Source organism: Heliconius melpomene, chromosome 11, assembly GCF_056956725.1.
Source record: "Heliconius melpomene rosina isolate 202511_hmr_F chromosome 11, ASM5695672v1, whole genome shotgun sequence".
Classification (NCBI taxonomy): Eukaryota; Metazoa; Arthropoda; class Insecta; order Lepidoptera; family Nymphalidae; genus Heliconius; species Heliconius melpomene.
Window position 1 is genome coordinate 9,781,161 of NC_140399.1, and position 26,405 is coordinate 9,807,565.

General features: G+C 33.3%; 4 protein-coding genes across 7 annotated transcripts; 2 read left to right on the top strand and 2 right to left on the bottom strand.

The window, feature by feature from the left end:
* Positions 1–1,631: 1,631 nt before the first annotated feature.
* Positions 1,632–8,993, top strand: Kyat (Kynurenine aminotransferase). Of its 4 annotated transcripts, none has more exons than XM_085192599.1 (10): positions 1,632–1,690; positions 2,086–2,223; positions 2,946–3,099; positions 3,422–3,548; positions 4,707–4,816; positions 5,313–5,556; positions 6,174–6,340; positions 7,340–7,526; positions 7,819–7,982; positions 8,191–8,993. In XM_085192599.1, the coding sequence occupies exons 2-10, from the start codon at positions 2,168–2,170 to the stop codon at positions 8,251–8,253; spliced, it is 1,272 nt and encodes a 423-aa protein (XP_085048725.1). In that variant the 5' UTR covers positions 1,632–1,690; positions 2,086–2,167; the 3' UTR covers positions 8,254–8,993. The 4 variants fall into 4 exon arrangements, with proteins under 4 accessions (XP_085048725.1, XP_085048724.1, XP_085048723.1 ...); XM_085192598.1 differs by lacking the exon at positions 1,632–1,690 and adding an exon at positions 1,877–1,963; XM_085192597.1 differs by lacking the exon at positions 1,632–1,690 and adding an exon at positions 1,891–1,926.
* A 210-nt stretch (positions 8,994–9,203) lies between these two features.
* Positions 9,204–26,283, bottom strand: LOC146534815 (CIMIP2 protein CG18335-like). The gene is made up of 8 exons (XM_085193351.1): positions 26,237–26,283; positions 24,301–24,439; positions 23,898–23,994; positions 17,140–17,315; positions 16,807–16,969; positions 16,087–16,225; positions 11,569–11,667; positions 9,204–9,383 (listed from the first exon to the last, which is right to left on the bottom strand). The coding sequence occupies exons 1-8, from the start codon at positions 26,281–26,283 to the stop codon at positions 9,314–9,316; spliced, it is 930 nt and encodes a 309-aa protein (XP_085049477.1). The 3' UTR covers positions 9,204–9,313.
* Positions 9,660–10,791, top strand: LOC146534816 (uncharacterized). Its single transcript, XM_085192600.1, has 2 exons — positions 9,660–9,922; positions 10,326–10,791. The coding sequence occupies exon 2, from the start codon at positions 10,336–10,338 to the stop codon at positions 10,678–10,680; it is 345 nt and encodes a 114-aa protein (XP_085048726.1). The 5' UTR covers positions 9,660–9,922; positions 10,326–10,335; the 3' UTR covers positions 10,681–10,791.
* On the bottom strand, positions 12,013–15,886 carry Elp3 (elongator complex protein 3). Its single transcript, XM_085192595.1, has 7 exons — positions 15,230–15,886; positions 14,713–14,877; positions 14,390–14,504; positions 14,030–14,280; positions 13,323–13,488; positions 12,550–12,762; positions 12,013–12,242 (listed from the first exon to the last, which is right to left on the bottom strand). Exons 1-7 carry the CDS (start codon positions 15,790–15,792, stop codon positions 12,051–12,053), a joined length of 1,665 nt encoding a protein of 554 aa, XP_085048721.1. The 5' UTR covers positions 15,793–15,886; the 3' UTR covers positions 12,013–12,050.
* Positions 26,284–26,405: the final 122 nt, after the last annotated feature.

Genomic DNA, 26,405 nt, shown 5'->3' on the forward strand with positions numbered 1-26,405 from the left:
CGCCAAAAAGTACGGTCCTTGTATACTACACTGTCATAGACCTCTGGCTTTTGTCCTTCAGAGAGTCCACGTTTTCACTCATCTTTCCTCATGCAATGAACGTATCATATATAATGATATATACTATAAGTGTAACCGAATTTATTATATGATAATACGATGAAAAAAATAAATTTAATTTCTTCTCCTACTTTGGTAACGAGGCAGAACGCGGCATAAAGTTTCGCAATTCAACGAATTATATTCTCTCCGCCTACCATACCACATGCGGGATAAAGCATGAAACTGGCAAAAAAATTATAGACTGGAAATGGAAATATATTTTAAATCTCAAACTTTAATTAAGCTTACAACAAGGTAACCAATCCATAGATTGAAAACAAAAAATAAACGTCTTAAAATTACTTACAGCTTTTCAAACAGGCCGATTACCTATTTAATACCAATCTCTGAGATTCATCAAAGAAGTGGAACAGAGCTTCCAGAAACTTCCCAAACTCTACCGCTAACGGTAAAAGTTTGGAGTCTTACAATACGCAAACAGAAAAGATTAATGGCCATTTTAATGGACGTTTACGCTGAAATCATATTTTATGAAGATAGAAACTTTTCTTTGTAGTAAGTAGGTAGGTATTTAAGAAGTACCTATGTAACTTTCACTCGCTTAGCTGGTTCATTATGTCTAATATAATTGATTTTATAGGAAAAGTATAAAAGTTATGGGTATAGAAGTTGTTTGTAATTGTGTAACACTATAGAGAACAAACTTAAGAGGCCAGGCCTGGTGCACGGGCACAAGCGTGACTGTAAATGCAAAGGTTTTGGGTTCAATTCCCACTCTAGGAAATGGAATATTTAATATTTTCATTTCTTCTCTGTGGTGTCAGGGCATAGCGCAGCGTTCAGTTCCACTACTCAACACGCAATGGCTCCAGAATTGGGTGGAAAGTGGAGAGAGGTGTCTTAACACTAGACTTCCTCTGTCTACCCTACTACATGCAGGACACAACATGAAGCTGAGGGAGACTTCACATTTACAAGTCCACGTAAGCAAAGTTGCGGGCGACGGCTATTAAATAAATTTGTAAATATTTTGTGCGTGTTTTATAAAAATAACTTGATGAAATGAATATGAATGGAATATACATTTGACATAAGCACACCATGGAGTTATAGGGCGGTTTTTTTGATAACCTATGTTATCACGTTATTTAAGTATACATAATAAAATACGTCTATAGCAGTATTTCACCATCATTTCGAGCAATCGTGCTCGCCCCGGAGTTAGCTAAAGACAGCAGCGCAGATTTTACTTTAGTTTAAAAAGCCTAAATTCAGGGCGACCACAACATATTGGCTCTACTTTAAAAAGTGAATGAACTCTCTTTGTCTAAGTAAAACAAGGAAAAATCTATATATAACAAAAATAACTGTTTTTATCATTTCCCATGTTGCCGAAACAGAATAGATCTACTTAAAAGTAAAGTAGATTTAAAAAAATTAGCACGTCCTGAAAATATAAAAGGATTAAAAGTATTAAACATTTAACTGTATAAACAAACACACAAATCTTAATAATAATAAAAATCTTATTACGTTGCATTAGTCATGTTGTATTGTAAGTCTGTCCCCACTCATTTAGTTATATTACATACCGCGCTCATAGGCAGTAGTGTAATTCATTCTGCCGGTATTTATTATATAATTATTTAAATAATTTACTTTGTTTATATAATTTACTTTGTTAAACTCGCTATATTTTTGTTATATGTTATTTAATTTAAAAAAAATATTTATTTTTCTATTTAAGTTTCTCAACGATCTTTAGAATCTTGATATTTAGCATTAACAATCTAATGTCAAATATGTCAAAATATTTTCACTTTTCAGGTAGCGATAATTCCCAACTATATTATCATTTAATATGTAAATGATTTTTGCTACATATAATCTTTAATGAAACGTAAATACAATGACATATTAAAATACTATAAGCTTGCCGCGTCACATTTACAGATTGTTTATATTTAGATAAGTATCTCTTGTAGTTTATTATAATATTATATTCTATTTTATCATGTATAGGTGGAGACGTCTTCTAAGTACAATAAAACAAAGTTGTGTAAAAGATCAAATAATAAATACAAAACGTAATTTGAGTGTAAATATGAGTGACAAATTCAAGTTACCTGCTCGTTATGGTGCCGGCGAAAAAAGTGTGTGGTAAGTGTTAGAAAATGTTAAAAAAAACTTATTTCTATTGAATCAATGCCAACCCGTTTATTGTATTTTGTATTACGTAACTTTGCAATTAGAACAACATTGATAATGGTATCACTGAACATAGAATTAAAATGTAAATGAAGATGTAAAAATAGCATTTAACAAAATAATTAAATTCTTATCTCTTTTTTCCATGCTATAACATATTTATAGAGTATACTTAATTATATGTTATATTTAGCATAACATATGTTTAAGTATCAAATAAAACCATGTTTACTTTGTTTTAATATGAAAGTTTCCATAGAAATGCAAATTAGTTAAACTTTGTTTAGTCTACAAAGTTGAATTATTCTAAGATTTATAATAACTAACTAAGGAATGGTTTTGGATAATTAATTATTGGTCTTTCTATCAATGATTTTCCTAAAAATAGAAAAACCAAGGCCATATGGTGCAGCAGCACAATTACTGTAGACACCGCAATTGTGGGTTTAATTTTCTTACTCTGGTAACAATGTGCGGTATACAATTTGACCAAGAAATATAATGTTTTAAAAATAGGATGAAAAATGAGGAATGTGAAATAATTCTGCTATATGCTGGAGATATAGAAAGCTAAAAAATGCACATTATATTATTGTAGTTCTAGCAGGCTGGGATCTGAACACTAGTTTTTTGCATATAAGAAGCAGATTTAATATCATAAAATTATTTTCCAGGGTGGAGTATATTCAGCTTGCCGCTGATTACAAGCCGGCAGTCAATCTTGGTCAAGGGTTCCCAGATTATCATGCACCAGATCATGTTCGGAAAGCACTATCTGATATTGCTATTGGTGAAAATCCTTTACTCAATCAGTATACAAGAGGATTTGTAAGTAAACTTTTTCTCTCGCTTGTATAGTATAGGCTGTTGTAGTGCAGGAGCAAGTGGTTCACTACAAACTTGGCAGTTATGGGTTCAATTCCCACTCAGGGGAATGAATTATTTAATTTCTTAATTTCCCCACCCTGGTAACAAGACAGTACAATTGCAATTTGTTTTTTCATGTTAACACTATACAAGTCCTTGTATTTATATAAAAATAGGATACACATAGTGGATAAATTGAATAAAATATTTTTTTTATAAAAATTATTTATCATTTTATTATAACTAAAATTACTTTCTTAATTATATATTTATTTGTCAACAGGGCCATCCTAGATTGGTACAGAACCTAGCCAAAGTATATTCCCCATTGATTGGTAGAGAATTAGATCCAAATAATGAAATATTGGTAACCAGTGGTGCTTATGAAGCTCTCTTTTCAGCTATTTTAGGTAAGTAATAGATTTATTATATTGTTAGATTAAACACTTAGACTATGTTGGTTCCATTCTCATTATGGGCAACAACAAACACAGGGTGTTGAATTCTACTGCAATTTCTCGAAAACCGTATGTATGCATAGAAGGGAATGATGTGTCTTGACACTAAATTATTTCTCTCTACTTTACTGTCTACTATAAGGAATGAAGTGTTAAATACGCTATTCTACACTAATGTATCCAACATTAGAATTTTATTCATTTATATAGTTAGTTACTATAAAAAAAACTATTTTCGTAAATCATTTACGAAACTATATTTTTTACTATAGCTCCTTCTCATGTAAAATATAAAAATAAAATACACAAACTGTTTATAAAAAGCTATATAACACTGCCGTTGCTCTAAAATATTATGAAAGAGACTTCCGGGGAAAAGGGGAAGGATGACGACCCTAACTTACGATAACCTTTTGCCGTACCAAATATCTATGGCGGTCAATTGTCATTGGGAGTAACGTACTTATGTTTATTTTATATCTTCTTATTATCTTAAAAGTGTATTAAATGCTACCAGATGCCATTGTTGGCTTTGGTTTTTTTGAATAAAAGTGATATTTCTTCTCTCTGGCACCAAGTTGCGCCACTCAACTCAAATGTCTCAAAAAAACCGACGGTATATGGGGAACAGAGTGCCTTACACTAGGTTCCTAGGATTTTTTAACACTCAATGTCTTGAAAATCGACCGGTGCGTGGTCAATGACTATCCTAACTCTCTACTTACCTTACTTTATGCGTGATAAAACGTAAAGCTTAAAAATAAATTAAATTTCTTATTCCAGGCTTCGGAAATAAATTATTTTCAATTTCCTCTTTCTGATGATAAGATAAAGCACGGCGATTAGTTCCAACACTCAATGTCTCGAAAATCGGGCGGAGAGGGGGGACACAGTGTCTTAACACTGGGTTTTGGCTAATCTGCTATATGTGAAACACAGCGTGTAGTTACAACTTACAACAAATTTTCATAAAATGAAGACCAACTTTAAGAAATCTAGTGTTAAAACACTCCGTTACCTTAGAAACACTAGATTTTCCCTCTGCCCCTCTGCATATCCTGCCATGTTCAGGTACATTAGCGTGAAGCTAAAACAAAAATTTTATTCCAGGCCACGTGGACGAAGGAGATGAAGTCATTGTGATAGAACCATTCTTTGATTGCTACGATTTTATGATCAGATCTGCGGGAGGAGTACCCAAGTTTATTGCCTTAGCACCTGTAAGTATTTAATTGTTTTACGTATATCTTTTATTGAGTATAATTTTGAGCATACTATTAAATTAATTTTTAGTGGTAAGTAAGATTCATATTTAGATCTTTTAAAATTAAATTGCACCATTCTCAAACTTTGCTAATGTTTAGCTATAGATTTAATGTTAGTACTTATTATACGTTAATGCTTTTTTTTCATAGGTGAATTTTTCTGAAGTTAGTAAGGCGGAACTTATACTATTTCTTTTATTTTATCATATATCTATCTATATCTTATATCTATCCACATCATACCTCGTAGTTACTTTTTATGAACAATAAAATTTCAACGACAGACTCAAACTCGTGCCTCTTGGAGCCGAAAAATAATTTGCACGATTTTCAAAATGCGAGTCGAAATCGAATTCGGGCCCCGCTATGTTAAAATTTTCATACGTTTTCTATAATACCTTCATTGTGGCGTCCCTTTAGGTATATAAAATAATATTTTCTTTTGCCGCAGAAATCATCAAAATCTCAAATGACATCAGCCGATTGGGTGTTAGACGAAAAGGAACTGGCTTCGCTATTCTCTGATCGTACTAAAATGATTATACTTAACACCCCCCACAACCCCCTAGGGAAGGTCTTTAGTGCCCAAGAATTGGAAGTTATAGCGAATCTGTGCAAAAAACACAATGTTATATGTTTATCTGATGAGGTCTATGAGTGGATGGTGTATGAACCGAACAAGCATATACGGATTGGTAAGTAGTTGAGGATGGTACGGGTTCGATTTTAAAAAGGCATTTGTATAAATTTTTGAAAATTATCCTAATTCCATCTAAAAATCTAATAACTCCACTATAAAAATATTTAATTTTTTTTGGAGTCAATAAATGCCATAAAAATATTTATAATTTTGCGCGGTTTCCAAGGATATGCTTTACGACAGGTTGTTAAAATTAAAAATGGAAGTTTCACCAGTGATGTTTTTTTATAAACTTAGTTCTTAAAAGGTGCAAGGTGTTAACTTCAACTCATGGCTTCATGCCATCCATTTGCCATTTTCATCAAATGAGTTGAAAAAGGAAAAAAATAAATAAAGTTCATTCAAATTCATACAACATCTTTTCAAATTAATTTATGATACATTAATCTTGAAGCTGTCGCGGCGCGGGTATGCAAGCGTGTTACTATAAACGCGACGGTCGTGGGTTCGACCCCGCTCGGGCAAATAAATGACGTAATATATTAATTTTCTTACTCTGGTAAGAACACAAAGCGTGGCGTTTAGGTCCTTCACTCAACACGCTATGCCTCGGGAATTCATCGAAAATTAGAGAATGGAGTCTTAATACTACAAAAAAAACTCTCTTTCCAGCAACCCTCCCCGGAATGTGGGAAAGAACGATCACTGTAGGCTCAGCAGGCAAAACCTTCTCAGTAACAGGGTGGAAGACAGGATGGGCGTACGCACCATCGTCCCTCATGAGGAACCTGCAAGTGGTGCATCAGAACTGTGTGTACACTTGCTGTACTCCTGTACAGGTGAGTTAAGTTACAGTGAATCTGGATGTGGATGGATGGGTGGGCGTTTTTGATTCAAATGTAACATCTCAACCATCTAATCTAATTTTAAGCACCATATGTTTATTGGAAAGGAAATTTTATATTTTATTTATTAAGAAAACTGGTTTCTTCTTATCATATTAAAAAAAATGTACACAAAGAATCAATATTATAATTATGAACACAATGCAATGTAATAGAGGTAATTTTAAATTGTTAATATTTTGCCATGCTGACATAAAAAAAGACATTTTTAGCATCACGCTGTATCCCGCATAGGGCAAGTTAAACAGAGGGAACCTAGTGTTACACTCCGTTCTCCAAGCACTGTCCGATTTTCAAGGCTATGCTTGAATGGCGGAATTTAACGCCGCCCTTTGTCTTGTTACCATAGCGAAAAAATGAAATTTGTCATTCAATCAAACACCGCGAAAAATAATTAGCGAGCGAGTTATTTTATGTACAAACCGTGAAACGTGACCTAATTTTGTTTTTGCTTTACTAAATATTATAATAAGTAGGTCAGAACGACATTTGTTAAAATTGCAATTTTACCTTTAATTAGGTATTTGTGCTTTTTTATTAAGTTTAATAAGTTCTTTAATTAGTCGTAATATTTTAGTATATCTGAAAGAAAATTGTATATTTATATTAACAATGCACATTTCTGTATATCTTGCCTTAGGAATGAAGAATTATTTTATATTATACTAGCGACACGCTCGCAGCTTCGCCCGCTAGACCTACACAGTTGTCAATTATTTATTTACTAAATTACTAACACGTTTTTTTTTTATTACACTTTTTCAGCTTCGCGCTGTATCCTTAATCGGAAGGTAGGCTGAGAGAACATGGAAACCTAGTGTTAAGATACTCTGATCTCATTAAAACACTTCCCTTACCCACTCTCGGCCGAGTCTCTAGCATTACGAGTTTATTTCTTAATTCTTTATTTATTCTTTAATTCTTTTGTTTTAGGAAGCAGTAGCACGATCATTCGAAAAAGAACTATCTAGATATAACACCCCTGATTGTTATTTCGTATCTCTTGCGAGGGAATTGTTGGACAAAAGAGACTTTCTGGTGAAAGCGTTGAGGGATAATGGGTTCAATCCCACCGTGCCCGATGGTGGATACTTCATTGTTGCTGATTGGACTAAACTTGGTAAGTTTTAAAAGGAAATATTTGTTTACATTTTTTTATTGAGTTGTGGTTTTTTTATAAATATAAAAAATAATTGTTTTCTTGTTCTTTTGCATGTTCGTCGAGCTTACTCTATAAAGGATAAAGTATAAAGCTGAAAAAGAAATGAGACTAAAATTGTCATACATTCTACAATTAAATATTTCATTAATAAATCTTGTATAGAAATACTTATGACTAAGATACTTTAGAACTATTTTTAAACATAAGTAATAAATTCTAAAACATTTATAAATATACCTTTCTTTTACAGAAAACAAAATAGATCTCTCATCAGAGCCAGATAAATACAAAGATTATAGATTTACAAAGAAGTTTGCGAAGGAAGCCGGTATACTAACGATACCACCCACGGCGTTTTACTCCGAACAGCATAAACATCTCGGCGAGAACTTTGCTAGATTTTGTTTTATAAAAGTAAGTAAAATTGGGATTTATTTTAAATTCTATCTCGCACTTGTTAGGGTAAGCAGTGAAAACTTGGGAACCTATTGCTAATACACTTTATTTCAATTAAAGCACTTCTGTTCCCCATTTGCCTTAAAATGAATATTACAACTTTTTATATAGATACCTTACTTTAACTTACTTAAATATTAATAAAACTATGTATCTTTGATTACAGAAAGACGAAAACCTGGCTCTAACTGAAAAACTACTCAAAGAATGGAATGCTAAGAAAAATTAAATATAATATGTAAATACCACATACGTTATAATGTATTGTATCCTTTATTTAAATAAGATTTCTTTTATACAAAAGGTAATGTAAAACTGTTAAAATTAATGAATTACATCATCATAATTCAGAAATTTGTATTTTTTTATATCTGTATTTACATTAAAATCGTAAAAATTTAGAATAAATGTAATCTTCGCATAGGGTGTATAACAATACAATACACAATGAAATAAATCTCAATTTTTGTTATTTTTTAGCTCTACAACGTAGCCTGCACATAGCAGGTAGGCAGAAAGACCCTGGGAACCTAGTGTGGTTCCAACTTTCCGTAGATTTTGAAAATATGCTTGTTGAGTGGTGTTGCTGCGCTTTTATTTCGTAACCGAGCGATGAAAAAATATTAAAAATATTTAATTTCCTCGACTTGGATTTGAATTCACAATCTGTTACTTTTATAATCTCACGCTTGTGTTCCTGATCGAGCTCTGATTTGTTAAATATTTAAAAAAAACTGTTTAGTATTATGTAACTTTTAAAAATAAACACTAAGTTTTTTCATAGCACATTGGACTCTGTACTAATGTTTGGAAATGAACATAAAGTGGAGAAATAAGTGTCCTATCACATATGGAAAAGTAAAAATTTATTTTAAAGTTATTCTAAGTAATAATTGGCTGGTTTCCAATATTGTATGAAGAAAATACTTAAATATTGTTTATATTTGAATAAAACTTTGTATATTGTTATCTATAACTCATTTCTTAACCAAAATACCGTTATTTCGTAAAAAATGTGAACTATGTATACCTACTTACCACAGCAAGGAAATGAATATAATTTCCGCGAGCGGGAATCGAACCTACAGTCTGTCGCCTATACGGTCATAAACTTGTGCTCCTGCGCCACGAATGGCAGCTTGTAAATTGGGCTAAAAAAATTAAAAATATATTTTCAAGTTTATTGTACTATAATTTTAGTAAAGAAATATTCCAATATTACAAAATAAATTGAAAAAATCGAATTCAATACCAAAAAAGAATCATAAAAGAGCATTAAAGAATCCTTTTTAAGATGTGAAGTCTCCCCGCAGCCATCTTTTCGCATCTCTAGTATCGTTGCCATAAGTTTTTCCAAATCTATTGCAGAGAAAAATATATAATGTACATTATTAGAGAAAAATATATAATGTTCATTATTAATTAACGTTTTAATTCATATTAATGAATTAAATCATTTTTCCTGCTTTAATCACTGAAATATCTTGCTTGCTAGCTTGCTAATAGATTGCTTTTTCAATGCGTGGTAGAGAAGTTTCGAAGGTACGTGATGGTTGTGGGTTATGCGGTGGAATGTTTAATACTCTAGTGATCCTCAAATGAAGATAGATTAGTGCGACATTAGTGGCCAATTTAACCCTTAATCAAATATTGGGAAATTATTTCCCACATGCCACTACTGTAATTTTTTTGTTTTATTTCGTTTTTGGCAACTCTAATCAGTACCAACCTTAGGGAAAAATAATCGTACAGAATTTTTTAATTTTATTTATTTGCAACATTTTGTCTTAACGCGCGAACTGTCATTGTATGTCAATGTCAAAAACACAGTTTGAAATATTTTGTGAAAAAACCGGTTCAAACGGAAGATTTAAAAGTTTTTGAAGAAAAAAAATCTGGTAAGTGCATAAACACAATAATATTGTAAACTAGACTTGTTTTCTGAATGTTTCTTACGGTTTTTGGGCTCGCAGCATTGATATTTGTTGTATTTTCTTAGGTTTAATTATGTGGGAAATTATTTCCCATTGTTTGTTCCTGCATTTGAAAAATACCAATTTCTATATATACAATAAATAATTTGTCTGTTGCACTATATAAGTACCTAAACAGGTATAGTTACTTATAATTTTATCTAACTTACACAAAATTGTGAGCGAGTAACTCATATATGGAGCTTTCTCGAGAGTTATGACTGCGATTGAGTGATTTCTCACTTGATTTTTATAACTATTATATTTTAGAACTATTTGTACTGCTCAGACTACCAAGTTAGTTTAGACTTCCTTTTATTTGTTTTAGCTATTTAAATATGGACGCTAAAAAGTTACAAAAAGTTCTACCAAAGAAAAAATTGGAGGAGGTGGTGCAAAATTTAGACAACTTGTCTGATTTATCAGCCTCAGATTCTGAAGATGAGTCATGCTATGTCAATAGCATTCATTCTCCATCCGATACTTACCTCAATCAGCTTGACGATAACCTAATTGAACAACGTCTTGAATATATCTTCGGCTTCGAATTGAATGAAGATAAACAAGAAACGCCTACTATACAAGCCCAACAGATTTCAACGGATGCCTTACTGACAGCCTTAGGAGAAACATCTCATATCACAAACTCACCAACAACAGATTGTGTTCCGCCTGTGGAGTAGCTTTGTGTGCTAAAAATTGCTTCAAAACCTTTCACACTGTTCCACCTTAATAATATTATTTTTCTTAGTAATTAAGTTTCAGTTTATATTAAAACTATATATCATTCCTAACGTTGTTGTTTCATTTTATAACTTTATTCACTCATATTACAGTATTTTTTTCAATTTTATTATATAAGACAAAAAAGAAACAAGTAAAGTAGGAGCAACTTACATGTACAGAACTTGTAGTAAAAATATATCAAAAGTTGAGAGCTATTCCGGATAATGGGAAATAATTTCCCACTTAATTATATTTTGCTTTGAAATACCGGATACTGGGAAATAATTTCCCACTGCAAAACCCCCATTTCCCCCCTTTTTATAAAAAAAAGGAGTTGTTTTTCGAAATCTACGGCACCCACTTACCTAAAAGCCGTGACCAGATTTCAAATTACTCGAAAAATAAAGTTTGTTTGATTAAGGGTTAAATAAAATATTAACAAAAAATCTCACAAAAATGTTTGAAAAATGGAGAAAACATTAATTGTAATATGTTGCTCTTTATAAAAAAAATTATTTTCTTTATATCAATATAGCAAAGATTTTTAAATTATAATTTTTACGCTTTCAAGTATGTACCCACGTTGTTTGTTTTACGAAAGCCGCAAGTAACCTATAGGTACTTACTGTAACATAATATTTTGACCTTTTTCCTTTCATATATTTTTACAATAACCATAATATTTTTAAATTAAAGCCCTCTCTAGAGAAATTGCGGTGTTGAGTTCCTCCTCATCACGCAATGTCTCGAGTTTGAACAAAAAAGTATCTTCACTGGATTTTATAAACTTGCGGTCCACGTTGAATACAATTTGAAGCTAAAAGAAACTATGAAATTATACCAACCGGAATGTATTCCCAGGCACGTGGCCGGCATAGTTGGGCAACATGCCCACGTGCTTGTGGTAGATCTCTGTAGGATTGATGGATAGGGGAGGATCGGGTCTGAAAGGGATATGAAAGTGTAATTTTTTTTAATGTAATTTTAATGAAAGTAAAATTATGAGTCTCGTCTCGTCTCGTCTGGTATACGAGAATTGAATTGTTTTGTTAGATATTTTTACTTTTTTTTATTATTCTTTAATAATAAATTTTAGTTATTTTCTGGCTTTACTCACATAAATGCAAAGGTCATCTGTATGCATCGTAAACCAATATATAAACGATTACCAAATAATATCAGTCGAATAATATCCGATGTTTTTTTATATCACTATTAAATTTTTGTGTCACATACCTCAAACAATATACCATTTATAATCAAAATTAAGTCTAAATAAAAAACCAATATACATAATAATTATTTATATACAAAATGTTTCAAATTTTCAAATCATCTTGACCATGTAGGGGCCTTCCAAATGATATCCGATTTTCGCATAATAATTTCTAGTGCCCACACCAGAAATTACTGCTATTTTATCAGATCCATGTTCCTCTTTTGCTATTCTTTCAGCTTCCTCCATTAGGAGCATTCCAAAACCTTGGTGCTGGAATTTAGTTGGATCACGCGCATTTACCTGTAATGCATAGAATTGAAAGTACAGAAAATTAAGAAAAAAAGAGAATCTTTTTTTAAGTTAAAGTTAGACGGCTCCTTGTAATAAGTTTAAAATGTCTTTAATGTATTTAGCAATTTTTTTAAGCTTCATGCTGTATCACAAACGGAGTAGTCAGAGAGAACGGTGAGCCAAACCACATGGTCTCTGCATACCTCTTTCACCTTCATAAACCTATTTTGCCATTCTTTTTTTTCGACGTGGTTCAACCACTTGAGCACGTTGTTCTAACAAAAAACGACATACAAAAACATATAAAAATACTAACCGGCACAACAGACCCGTAAACGTGCAGTTCCCTAACAATACTACACTGTTTAAACTTCGCATCGGGTCCCGGCTTCAATTCCGGCCTGTACGTATCTTTGGCACACTTTCTCAACCTTAGAAGGCCCACAAGAATATCTTGATCTGGATCTTCGTAGGAAAGGAAAGTTTCCCACCCGCCGTTTGCTACGTAATCACGTCTTATTAGTTCCACCTCGAAACAAACATTAATTTTAAACAATTTAAAAAAGTTATGAAACAATATCTGAATATAAACCAGACCGATTCCCACTCAGGGCAATTAATATATTTAAATTATTAGAAATTTCTCGCTCTGGTAAGACAAAATTTTAATTTAATAAAAAAAGAAATTGCGTTCTAAAAAACTTAATAAAAACTAAATAATGTAGTAATTACTTCAAAGTAAAGAACAATTTTAATTTTTAGCAATTTACGTAATTGTTGATACTTATATTATTCATACTTATAATATATCTATTTACTATACAAAAACTATTAAATTTGAAGTCAAAATTTATATCTGAGTTATCCATCCATGATATCCAAGCTTAGGCCGTAGTGGCGCAATGCGACAAGGCACAGTAAACGCGAAGGTTGTGAGCTCGATTCTCACTAGGGGAATATAATATTTTTGTTTCATCTCTCTGGTACCAAGACAAAGGGCAGCGTTGAGTTCCGCCAACTGAACACACAATTGGTTAGTTGATAGTTTGATAAGTTGGTAAATTGATTGTTTGGTAAACCCCACCTTACCTCATAGGGCCTAACTCTATTGTGTATCTCCTGTATGCCGACCTCCCTGCTCCTCACGTCCCTACAGTCTGTGCCGAGGTCCGCCATACGAGCTAGTGCTAACTCCCTGAGGTTACCGTGCTCTACGCCCGATGATACTAAAGGCATTGGTATGTCGCGTTGTACTCTGGATTTGATATGAAAGTTTTAAGAAAAAATATTAATTTTAGTTAATCTAATGTGTTCAGATGTCAGTTAATCAAAGCAAAGAGCGGCGTTGAGTTCCACCAATCAATATGCAATGTCTCGAAAATTACTATTTATTAATAATATTAAATTATTATTAATTATAAGGAATACAGTAGTATGTGGGATACAGTGTGAAGCTTAAAAATGATAGTTAATGAACAAACGTAAAAGTATGTCAAGTATTTTGCTGGTTTGATTAGATATAGCAAAACATTGAATCAATGCTTATTTAAAATTAACAGAATAAAGTAAAAAGTCAAGCATTGCGTCTTGATTTGTGCCGCATTTTGTTTTGTTACCGCGTTAAGCACTAAGCCTTGTTAAGTGAGATAAAATAAAATATTAAAAATATTTCATACTCAAATGGAAATCAAACCCACAACCGTTGCAAGTTTGTGCCATTGAGCCACAACCGTCTGATTTACAAAATGAGTGATCAAACATTATATATAAAAAATAGAATCATTTATCTTAGTCACCTATAGACCCTCGTCCACGGTGGAACCAAAGCCAATATCTTCGCAATCAGATCAACCAGAGTGGAAGGCGGATAACTTCTATATCTTCCTGTTTTCCACAACTCATATAAACCTGTGCCTCTTATCACAAGAGTTGGATAAATCTTTAAGCCGTCTGCTCTGAATGCAGGATTCTCAAAGAACTCCATGAATTGTTCTACATCTCTTTCGAAATCCACATTTGGTAGATCTGGCATCATGTGTGCTACAATCTGATTGAAAATTTATTTAATTGATGTAAAAATAAATCAGGAAAATAGGTTATTTTTGAAACTTAATGAGTGAAATATCAAAGCTATATAAAAATTAAAAGCATTATACCTTGTATCCAGCATCTTTAGCAAGACTGAAATTCTCACACACAGCCTTCACTGTGTGTCCTCTGTTTGTGTCTCTCGCTATATCCTCATATACAGATTGCACACCTATTTCCAACCTACAATAAACATAGTATTTCATTAAATATTTTTAATTAACATAAATTACTTATATTTGTTTAGTTAATAAAAAAAATTTTTCTAATACAGTGATTTTTGTTTTTTTAGTTTTATGCTTATTGCTAGTGATTCTATTATATATAATTATTTTCAAATAGTAAGAACAAATAGTTTAATTTCATTAGTTTTTTTATTTACATAACTTGCCTTGTACAACCATAATTGAGCATATCACTCATGTGTCTTTGCAAGCAATAATCTGGACGAGTCTCTATTGTAATACCAATACATTTAGTTTTTGCTCTTTCTGAATATTTCACAGCTTCTGCCACAGAACTCGATGTGTGACCTGATAGTGCATCATGAAGATTCCTAAAAAAATATTGTACAAAATGAAATGATTATTGTGTCAGCTTCATATTTATTATTGTATATAGTGGGAAAGGCAGAGAAAACTGCTACTATCAACACAGTGACATTATTTCTCCTTAATCTAGGCAAATTTGAGACATATGTAATGTCTTAAATTGAATGGAGGAACTCAATGTTGCACTTTGTCTCCCACAAACAAATTGGTATGAAAATAATTAATTTCTTCAAATAGAGCACATTCACTTATGCTGTCCCACTGCACCAAGCTGTGTTTTTACTAAAGTAAAAAGGACTGTTTCTACAATATTTTTATATTACTTTATATGTATTACCAATATAAAAATCAGCTTACCTTATAAAATAATCCCTATAATCTTCTGGCAAACTCATAAATGTGCCACCCATCACAATAAACTCGACTTTATCAACACTGTGACCAAGCTGTTTCAGTTGTTCCACCCTATGACGGGTTTGAAGATATGGATTATAGCGTGCCCTTATAGCCCTCATAGATGTGGGTTCATATCCAGTGTAACTTTGAGTTGAGTACTCAAAATCTGAATCAGGACCCCCAGGGCAATAGACGCATATGTTACCAGTGAAGTTGATATGAGGGCAACGATGAGGTTTACACATTACGGCGACTACAGCTATGCCGGAAGCTGTACGAATAGGCTTAGCTTTCAATTTGGGTAAAAGAATACTCTTTGCATCCGCCGGCACTGCAGCTATAATATCAACCAGCCTTGGTGATGTTCCCAGTCCATACTTGGAGGCAATTCTAGTCTTCATCTTGTTTAGGTTAACATCTTTACCTTGACGGTGAGCTATCAATAACTCTTGTATGATCTCAGATATAACGATCACCATTTTTTCCTCTTTCGAGAGATTCGGCATAATCTTTTTCTTTCCCATTTTTATTATTTTATTGTATACAAATACAACTTAAATTGTTTAGAAAACGCGTTTTAGAATATTCGCAACCTGACAGATGACAACAGAATAACGTCATACGTGACGTATAATTGGTGCTATGACAGCTGTCAGATACGTGAAACGTTCAATAATTGTAGTATTATACCACAATTTAATATACTTTTCATTAAAAAATTAGAAAATCACGAATAAAGAAAAGGATAAGCATATTTTTATTTTAGTTCGGAACACCATCTTAATTTTACAAAAGCATAACCACTACTATTCACTTACTTTACTACGTTCACTGGGGCCCACTCAGTACTTTGTCTTCGCCTGTAGTTAGATGAGAAATCACAAAGAGCAGAATTTGTTAGTTTCTTCGAAGAATCACCAAATCGTTGGAATCCGTAAGGTACATGTCCCGCAAATCCTGAAAATAATAAATTTTAAAATACTCAAGATAAGATAATGTATACACGCGCCGATATTCTAAATAGCTTGATGCAGTGTAAAGCAAATATTTTTTATCTAAAGAATTGACTTTTGCATCTTAAATTATCGACGGAAAGAACGTACGCGACTAACACTTCCGTCTCCTAATTCAAGTTCAAATAAATGCATCATAATCATTCTTAGAAACCAAGCTATCGTAAAAAAGCAAATAAAACAATTACTATAAAAATCACAACGGAAATAGACGCTTACTTATAGAGTCAGCGGGATTATATCCGTAAATTTGATTTTGAACGAAGGATTGATGAATTCGTCCATATGACATAGTATAACAATAAGAAACGAATATTTAGGGAATTTCATAAATAAAATTTTAGCAAACGTAAATATGTCAACGTAGAAATACTACTGTCATAATGACACTAACATTTTTTAAATCCCGTCAATTAATCATTTTTAATATTACAACAAAGAAAGCCTCTCTGTGGTATCTAATATTATCTAATTTGCTAAAAAAATACTCCATTAATGTAATTGTCTTTTTAAAAACCGTTATACCTTTCTTGATATATTTATTGGGATCGCTATTCTCCATAAAATAGGGGCTAACGGAGTGAGAAGGCGGTGATAATTGAGGTTCATCCATCGGCACATCTCGTAATATTCCTGCACACTCCGGCCTTACTACCACCAGCGGTAGTTTAAATTCTGCCGTGGCCGACTGTAGAAAAAAGTACAAATTTCTTTAAAACTTATGATTCTCATATCCGTCTATATTCTCAGTTTACAATATTTTCTTCCATTCCATTTATTTTCTTCTCTTACATTCTTCACCATCCAATCTTCTCTCTCGTTCTTCTTATAAAGTTTTCTTATTATAATGAAACTCACGAATCTATCTATCAAATCCCAAGGTTGTCCTTTCCCAGCTTGCAAATCGACCACTCGTTCCAGCTGATTACGTGCAGCTCTCTGATTTAGCTGCGACCTCTGGAATTCCGACAGGGCTTCCGTCGCGGACACCGTATAGCGCTGTCCGAAATGAGCGTTCAGGCGTGGCAAGAAACCTAACACATGGACTATGGCTTAATATATTTATTGCAAATACACATATCACGTTGTTAGGTCACGAAATTGAGACGTTTCAAGTAATTTTAGTACCTATATGCTATATAGGATTTTTGTTATTAATTACCATTTAAATACTAAAAGAAAAAAATTCTTAAGAAAAATAGTCAAAACCGAGAGAAATATCGAGAACGCCTGAACATTTATTCAATAAGCATTCATATCTTTGTACCTACTTAATATCGCAGACCAGTGTATTATTTATTAGCGACTAAACGAGGTAAAACGGTTTGAATTGCTGGACGCGGTGAATATTTCATGAGTTCAATTCCACGAAACGTATATTGATAATAATAATTGTGAGCAAGATATATCCCGTTACGTTCGATCTGATAGTGGCCACCAGCCACCAGGCACCAGCCAGGCGTAAGTGGAACGGATAGGACATGGTACCGTTTTCTTTAGTTCTGAGATACGACTCTGTTCACGTACAAATTGTAGTACAGATGATAAATGTACTGATAGGTACTGTTTAGACGTTTGTTAGAGTTTTCAGAAAACTGATATAGTGGGCAGGAACTACTAAAACTATGAGTTGTTCCAATTTTAATGTAGTAAATAAAATAAATACTTCAATCTTTCTCTAATGCTCTTGTTTATAGTGTTTATTATGACTTATTTTCGTATACAAACAAGTATTAATTTAAAGTGAAGTTTTTGTATAATGAAGTGAACAGGATTTGTGCTAAAACAATGCAGTAGCAAATCAACACGCAATGCCGCGAAAAATTCGGCGGAAAGTGGAGAAAGGAGTTTCTTAACCTTAGGTTACTTTACTCTACTATATGGTGGATGCAGCATGAAGATGATTTAATTTTAATTTAACTTAATAAAGAGTAGAATCATTCTATGCCGGATTCTACAGCATTATCTATATATATAAAAGGACTTGTCCTCACTGACTGAGGTAAGACGCACGCACCGCCGTAACCGCTGATGGTAGAAACGTGAAATTTGGACAGATGTTTACTTTCGTAATCTGGACATCCACTAAGAAGGGATTTTGAAAAATTTTAACCCTTAACGGGTAAAATAGGGGTTGAAAGTTTGTATGGAAAAAAAAATAAACCGGCACCGATTTTTATAAAATTTGAAATTGAGACTCTTAAAAATATTTCATTGAACACATGTTTCATGGTTTATTAGAATTCACCCCTAAGGGGTATACCCCCAAATAAGCAGGCGAAACTGCGCGCGCCCACTAGTAAATTATAATATACCTACGTCACCACCAAATCAAACACTCAAGAAAACAAAACACAAAATTTGTAACAATACACGAATATTCCTAATAATGTATTACAAGCTAATTTTTACATAATTATAACAAAAAAAAGACTGTAATATGAAGGTTATATAAAAAAGTAAGTACATTTATCCACAGGCACGAATATGAAAATAGCTGCAAGAAGGTAAATAAGATTATAGAGACTAACGACAGTATTGCTGTACACGTTGCATAACAAATTGAATGCAGCAATGTGATCGATGAGGTTTCCACCAGGCTACCGGCTAGCCAACTACTGAGTTACATATCATGTTTTATGTAATGTTGCTAAAGTAGCTCCTATGTTTTATTTTCTTTTTTTTTCGGTCTTGAGGTTAATGCTGTTAGCCCTATTGGCTTTTACAGCGACACCGGGTGGGGAAGAAAGAGGGTACTCTGTCCCTGAAGATATGCAGGCTGCCTGTGGGAGGACCACACAGTTTTATTTTCATATTGACGCATCTTAAGTAACAGATAAATATCTATAACTATATATTACAGGTCTTGTGTGTTGCTTTATCTGATATAACTGTCAAAATCTCATTTTTTTTTTGTTTTACAGAGTAGACGGAAAGAACGTATTGTTAAGATATTCCGTTTTCTAATTGCCGCTTGAATTTAAAACTCTACATTGCCTACATTAGGCGTAGAAATAGGGGAGGCCAGGTGGTCTGTGCCCACACCAGGATAGGCTGGTGTCTCTAGGCACGACCAGATTCAAGTTCCCAAATCTCTTATCTATAGGTACTCTTTAGTTAATAGTAGTACCTAGTAGTTGTTTTTGGTCCCATGTCCTGAATTCTTCGTCATAGAATAGAATCCACAGAAAATATTTAGACACAAGTCAAAACCAAACCATTGATCCAATGGGGCATAGTAAAATTGTTATAGCTTATTTTATTCATGGACTCCTTTCATTCATCTTGTGGGGTCTTATTTAGAACTGATTTGAGATAACGTTTAGTAGCTAATAGCCATAAACCGTACAGTAACCGTTGTTTCTACTAAGTATATCAATAAGGAAGACATTAAAAGTGGATATATTTTTAAAATAATAAAATTCACAAGTACTGAATCACTACAATATTAATACTTTTCAAAAATATTAAAGAAAATAGATAGATATTAGTTAATTATTTACTAGCTTACTTTTTGCTCTCGAATTATGAAATTTTCACTTAAAATGAATAACATTTTTTAACATATACATTACCACACCTATTTAAAAACCGTTTCAGATAAAAAATATTATGACATTTAGACATTAGGTAGGTACGTTCTGAAGAAAAACTTATTTGTCGTTAAGGAAAACAAAATAACATGTCATCATTCTAGATAATATTGAGAACTATCTAAGACTTAAAATATGTAGATAGGTACATCAAAGAAGTAAAAATGGTTAATTTTTATAATTTTATTTTCAGTTAGATATATGAGTTATATCTAATGTAAAGCGTGTAAAAATCGAAATTCTAAGAAAAAGTTTTATTATTGTTTCAAGCTATTTTGGAATGAAATATAAAAATATAAAACCGTCGTAGACCACACGCATGTTCGAATCCCGATCGGGGGAACGATTTATTATTTAAGCTGCCAATGTAATGTAAACAAATCCACTTTAAACAATAAAACAGAAGATATCTCAAGTACTTAACTATAAAAAAATCAACAAATCTAATAGTTTATTAAATCATTTAAATTTTGTAAATAACATAAACTTCCATATTTCGCATCATAAAGCATTATTATATAGTATTTTGATGTACTTTTTATAGGCTATTAAGAGATAACGACCTGGATGTTATAATCTCAGGAAAACGATGCATTCTGACCGGTCCAGCGCTGTGAGTCAGCTGCAAGTGCTGATTCATCACGTCTTACTGCATTTTCGTGTTTAGATTGAACTTTATCATTTCTCTAATGGCATAAGCAAGGCTATGATGAAATTATAGATGTAAACTAAAAGGTACTATGTCAGTAATAATAAGAAAAGTCGGCACCATGGCTATTTTTTATTTGAAATTTAAAACAATTTATTTCATTTCTTTGAGTGGGAGTGGAACCCACAAGATGTCATTTTCACAGTCACACGCTTGTGCCCCTACGCCAAGACTGGCCTAAAAATATATGTTAAAAATTCAAAAAGTCTATAAAGCAAAATAAGAATTTTCGTTTATAATAATAATAATAAAGAAAATTTTGACAAAAATTGAGAAATTTAGACAATTCTTAATAATCGGTCTTTAATTATTACCCTTATAGCAATTAACAACCATGACCCACTTCATTTAACATTATAAAATTTTACCTACTCCTGTGTTCAAGGTACTAAGTAATTTAAAACTCTGCTCTGAGTAATATATGGACACTAGCGGACGCGCGCAGCTTCGCTTGCGTATTTAGGGGTGAATTCTAAAAAACCACGAAACATGTGTTCAATGAAATATTTTTAAGAGTCTAAATTTCAAATTTTATAAAAATCGGTAGCGATGTAAAGATTTTTCCATACAAACTTTCAACCCCTTATTTGCACCCTTAGGGGGAGAAATCTAGAAAACGATGAAACACGTGTTCAATTAAATACTTTTAAAAATCTAAATATCAAATTTTATAAAAATCGGTGCCGATTTAATTTTTTTTTTCATACAAACTTTCAACCCCTATTTCGCCCTTTTAAGGTTAAAATTTTTCAAAATCCCTTCTTAGTGGATGTCCAGATTACAAAAGCAAACATCTGTCCAAATTTCACGTTTCTACGCACAGCGGTTACGGCTGTGCGTGTGTCTTACCTCAGTCAGTGAGGACAAGTCCTTTTATATATATAGATTACTCAGAACAGAGTATTGCATAGAGTATTGTATTGGCAATATTATTGAAGTAGAGCACACCTTTACAAAACATCATATCTATATAAGTAATATATTAATTATATATTAAAGAACCTTATCTCGAGTCCTGGTATTTATGACAAAAAACATATACAGTAGCGAAAATTGCAGACGTGCACAAAATAATGAATATAGCTATCACGAACTCTTGAAGATCGACGTAGAGAACGAAATTGAAAAATGTAATTATCACAAATAATATTCTATTGTATAATATGTATTCGGATGTAACTATGAGAAAATAGGATATTTGTAAGAATTTAAGTAATTGTTAGAAAAACCATATTTCCTTTCTTCTATCTCTCTCTCCTACTCCTACTTTCAGGGAACCAGGGAGAACCCTGATGTACAAAAAGCGGCAGTATATCGTGCTTTAGGTCACTTTCGTTTACTAAACCTAGGTATGGTATGGTAAGGTATATTTCTACTAGGTAAATGTTACCAAAGCACGAATTACTTACTGCTGTTTCATACGTAAAGGTAATTAGAAATACTCGACTGTCGGAGTTACTCAAATGTAACATGTACAGAGTAAAGTTTTTATTAAATTATTCATATAATACCTACAACCTTGGGCGTAGGAATAGGGGGTCCGGGTGGTCCGTGCCTACCCCTGAAATTTTATTAAAAAAATAATTGCCTCAAAAAAGTAAAAAGCAAAGTTTACACGATCATATTATCTGTCCAAATCTAAACTCCTGGACCCCCCGAAAATATCTCTAGATACGACCTAAAATATTAAAATAAATACATAAGAAACTGTGTGTCACTCTGTTACTCTATGTTTCGCTCATTTACGAAATATTGTGCGTCTAGAACTGAGAACTGGAAACTTAACTTGTGCCCTGAACCCTGAATGAAGTGTCGAACCCACTACCATCGCATACACCTCCCCCAATTAGGTACTAACAATTACGCCACTATGACGTCTGTTTACTTTAGCATGAGTAATAAATGTCCTTTCGAAATTTCGTAAAATTTCCATTTAAGCGCAAAACTTTTAGTCAGCTAGCTAGCTTTTAAGAGTTGATTAGGTGCGATTAAGTTAATGACGCATTTGTTTAGGTGCTCATTGGATTTGCGGTTTGGAACCTGTATCGATAATTACAATATGTATTTAACTGTTCACCCAATTTATACTGAGTCATTGAATTTGTCTCGTTTTTAAGTTAAAATTTAGCTTGTCCAGTTTTGCTTAAAATAACAATTACCACAATAATGCCAAAATTGGAATTTCAACCAACTTCATGAGATACTAGAAGCCGATAGTGATGCACGAGCGACAGGTTGTGAGTTCAATTCCTTTTGCCTTTCTTTCACACCCGAGGAAAGGAATTGTTTAATATGTTCGTTACTTCGCCGTGGTGATGAGGCAACCGTTCCACTACTCAATAGCATTGTTTCCAGAATTCGGCGGAATGTGAGGTACGACAGTGTCTTAATGGAAACGGAGTATCTTAACAATAGATTCCCATGCTCCCTCTTGCATACTTTTCTATGTGCGGCAGACAGACAAACAACAAGATATTGCTTAAAAAACAGAGTTTTTAATCAAAATGCAACTGTTATGTACTTATATATGTATCTACGTAAACAAATTGACTACGCCAATCTTATTATTATTTTTTAAAATTATGGGCGGCCACGTCACTGTTTGCACTTAACCCTCCCGTCACAAAGGGTACTCCCCTAACCCCTTCTATAGAATAATTAAAAATTCAATTGTCTAAGGGGAAAGCTTAATAATACGTAGGTAAAAATTTACATAAAACTATACTTACTATATTTAAATATAATGTCTTTATCAAAATAAAAAAAATTCAGGTCACGTCATACGATTACGTAACTCAATGTACACTCAAGTTTATCTCTTTACCTACATTTCATATAGATCTCGAGATGCTCGAACGTCATATCACAATTGTGAAATAGGTTTGACGCTAGCCACCTTTACTTACTTGTGGGCAAGTACCAAATGGAATTCCTTAAATATTACTGAGTAACATTTATTGACTATAGAGGTCAGTCGTGGCGCAGGGGCACAAGTATGGGACTAGTTGTGGGGTCGATTTCCACCTTCGACGCGTTAAGAGGGTCTAGAATTCGGCGGATAGTATTAAACGGAAGCGTCTAAAGGAGAACTGAGTAGAGAAACGGAGAAAAACCACTGATGAAAAACACAACACAACAACATTTCACAACACTTCTTATTTACCTGACAGAGAGTGATTATTCTAGGTATAAATCTAATTTTTATAAAAAAAAAAATATATCCCATTATTAAACATTCAAATTACTTTTCTCTGTCAACTCAACTATACAAAAAAAAACTATTGCTTTTTTTACTATATCTAGGTCCACGTTACCTTCGTATCCTGGTATCATAGGATGTTTGTACACGGGGTCACCATTGCGGAACCTCGCGTTCACGACGTCCACATCAGTTTGCGGCGGACGGTATATCTGATAAGGGAACCTTTTTGATTGTAATCTCACTTGGGCATGTTGGGGTTTTTGAAAGTTATTTTTGGGTATTTTATATAATAACTATGTATTAGCATAGGTTTGTTTTTTAAAATACGTATTAATTTTATTATATGTCTACCTAAGTTCACGTAGGCCGACGTGGCCCAGAGGCACAAGGGTGTGACTGTAACGCGACGGTAGTGGGTTCGATCCCCACTCGATAGATTGAATGATTATTTATTAATATTTTCATTTCTTCCTTCTGGCAACTGGTTGAGTGAGATTCGCCAAAATTGTTCAAACCTGAAAATCATCAGTAGTTTTGTCTGACAACACTAAACGCTCAGAATGGTTGATGTTGGGATCCAGGAGTATTTTGTGAGTGGTCGACCCATATGTATCGCCTATACGGAACTTGTATTCGGGACAGTGGCCTGTGTAACTGAAAAAGATGTTTTAGATACGTAATTTATATAGTTATTGCTAATTAAAAGGCTTAATCTATATATATTTTATATTATACTGTAATATAAAATTGAACCGTTTGTTTGGTTGGATGCGCTAATCTCAGGAACTAGAGGGTTGAATCTTTTTTTTTATTGTGCTGAATAGTCCATCTATCAAGAAAAGGTATAGGCTATATTACATAGCGTTATGTCCACCAGGAGTGAAGTAGCAATTGACAATGTTTCACAATAGTAGAACTTGAGAGCTTTCTTTGCAAGTAGCATACTTAGCTTCAAACTGTGAGTGTTAAGACACTATTAATATTAAAATACATCCGTTCCCAAGTTCCCCCCGAATTCTCAAGACATTGGACGTTGTTCTCAAGACATTTTTTTTCCCCAAGTGAGAATCAAACCGACAACCGTCGTATTTGCAGTCACATACTGCTGCGCCACGCCAGCCTCTAGAGTAGTATACTATGTGCTAATATTTTCATTTAACCACGCGGGAGAAGTCATATGTAAAAGTTAGTTAAAACCATTTGTATGTAGGTAATTTATTAAAGTAAATTTAAAGTATTTATTGGTACTTATTATTATGATAAGTTACATTAGTAAATAGACAGAGTGACAGGAAGGAATAAGTGACGTAACATCCTACTGGCCCTGTTTCATATTAATATTCATTTTGCGAGACGAGCGAGTTCCGATCATTTAATTGCTCTTATAAGTTATAGTCAGTTCGTTATTTAACCAAATAGTATAAAAGAGACCAATATGACGCAGTGGTAGATTGTCGCTAACGGGATCGTTTGAGGGTTCGATCGATTCGATTATGATCTCTTACAATACAAATTGCTGCGTTTAGTTCCACCACTCAAAAAGCAATGTCTAATTGCCACGAAAAGCGAAGAAAAGACACTACGTATCTCAATATTAAGGGGGGATTAATTTCAAAGTATGGTGCCGGTCAATCTATTAAAAGTTCTTAGTTATAAGAGAAAAAATGAGAACATTCACACTATCGTTCCGGTCAAGTTTCGGTACAATCACGCATATAAAAATACTTCTCATACTAGAATATTGAGGCCGTCCTGGCCAAGTGACACAAGAACGCGACTGTAAACGCGACGGTTTTGGGTTCGATTTTCAATCGGGGGAATGATATATTTAATACTTTCTTTTTTTCGGTCTGGCATTCGCAGCGTTGAGCTCCGCCATTCAACACACAAAGCCTCAGAAAGCCGGCGGATACTGGGGAAAACTAGTGTCTGAATGGAGAACGAGGAGTGCCTTAACTAGGTTCTCCGGATCCCCTTCGTCCTCGAAGACGAAGCAAGGACAAAACAATATATCAATAAAAGCAATTACGACAAAATGTTGAAACAAAAGTGAAATCGTTTTTCGCAATTCGCCCGTCAAAAGGACGTTCATCATGGTATTAGCAGCATGCAACATCTCCACCTCCATATATCACTGTTATCCTTTTATTTATAACTTCGTCTCGACGCTTAATTGCTCAAGCCTTTTAACATTGAAACCGGATTAACGATTGCGATGCTTATTTAGTGACATATTAATCAGCTTCACGCTGTATCCCGCACACAGCAGGCAAAGGGACTCTAGTGTTACAGACATTCCGTTCCCATTTTTCCACTGAATTCTGGAGGTATTGAGACCAGACCACACCAGAGCGAAGAAATACTCCATTTCCTCGAGTGGGGATCGAACCCACGATCAGCCGCGTTTACAGTCACAGACTTGCGCCCCTGCGCCATTACTGACTTACTCACCCAGGAATATAATGCGGCTGTGCAATACTGACTAAATCCAACGCCATGATTTTACTTTTAATGCTCTGTATATGATATTTACACTTAACTCATAATTTTTAAACAATAATATTACGCCATAGCACACTTGTGTCTGTAATAGTATTGTCAGAACAATGTCATTTGAATA

Coding starts and splice junctions, on each gene's coding strand:
- LOC146534816 (XM_085192600.1), top strand. CDS start 10,336: ATGGACGCTAAAAAGTTACAAAAAGTTCTACCAAAGAAAAAATTGGAG.
- Kyat (XM_085192596.1), top strand. CDS start 2,078: ATGTATAGGTGGAGACGTCTTCTAAGTACAATAAAACAAAGTTGTGTA. Junction 6,341..7,339: donor CTTGCTGTACTCCTGTACAG/GTGAGTTAAGTT, acceptor CTTTTGTTTTAG/GAAGCAGTAGCACGATCATT. Junction 7,527..7,818: donor TGCTGATTGGACTAAACTTG/GTAAGTTTTAAA, acceptor TTTCTTTTACAG/AAAACAAAATAGATCTCTCA.
- Elp3 (XM_085192595.1), bottom strand. CDS start 15,792: ATGGGAAAGAAAAAGATTATGCCGAATCTCTCGAAAGAGGAAAAAATG. Junction 13,489..14,029: donor CCGTGGACGAGGGTCTATAG/GTGACTAAGATA, acceptor TATCAAATCCAG/AGTACAACGCGACATACCAA. Junction 12,763..13,322: donor ATAGAGTTAGGCCCTATGAG/GTAAGGTGGGGT, acceptor GTTTGTTTCGAG/GTGGAACTAATAAGACGTGA.
- LOC146534815 (XM_085193351.1), bottom strand. CDS start 26,283: ATGGCGTTGGATTTAGTCAGTATTGCACAGCCGCATTATATTCCTGG. Junction 24,440..26,236: donor CAGCCGCATTATATTCCTGG/GTGAGTAAGTCA, acceptor CATCTTTTTCAG/TTACACAGGCCACTGTCCCG. Junction 11,668..16,086: donor GCCCCAGTGAACGTAGTAAA/GTAAGTGAATAG, acceptor TATCCCTTTCAG/ACCCGATCCTCCCCTATCCA.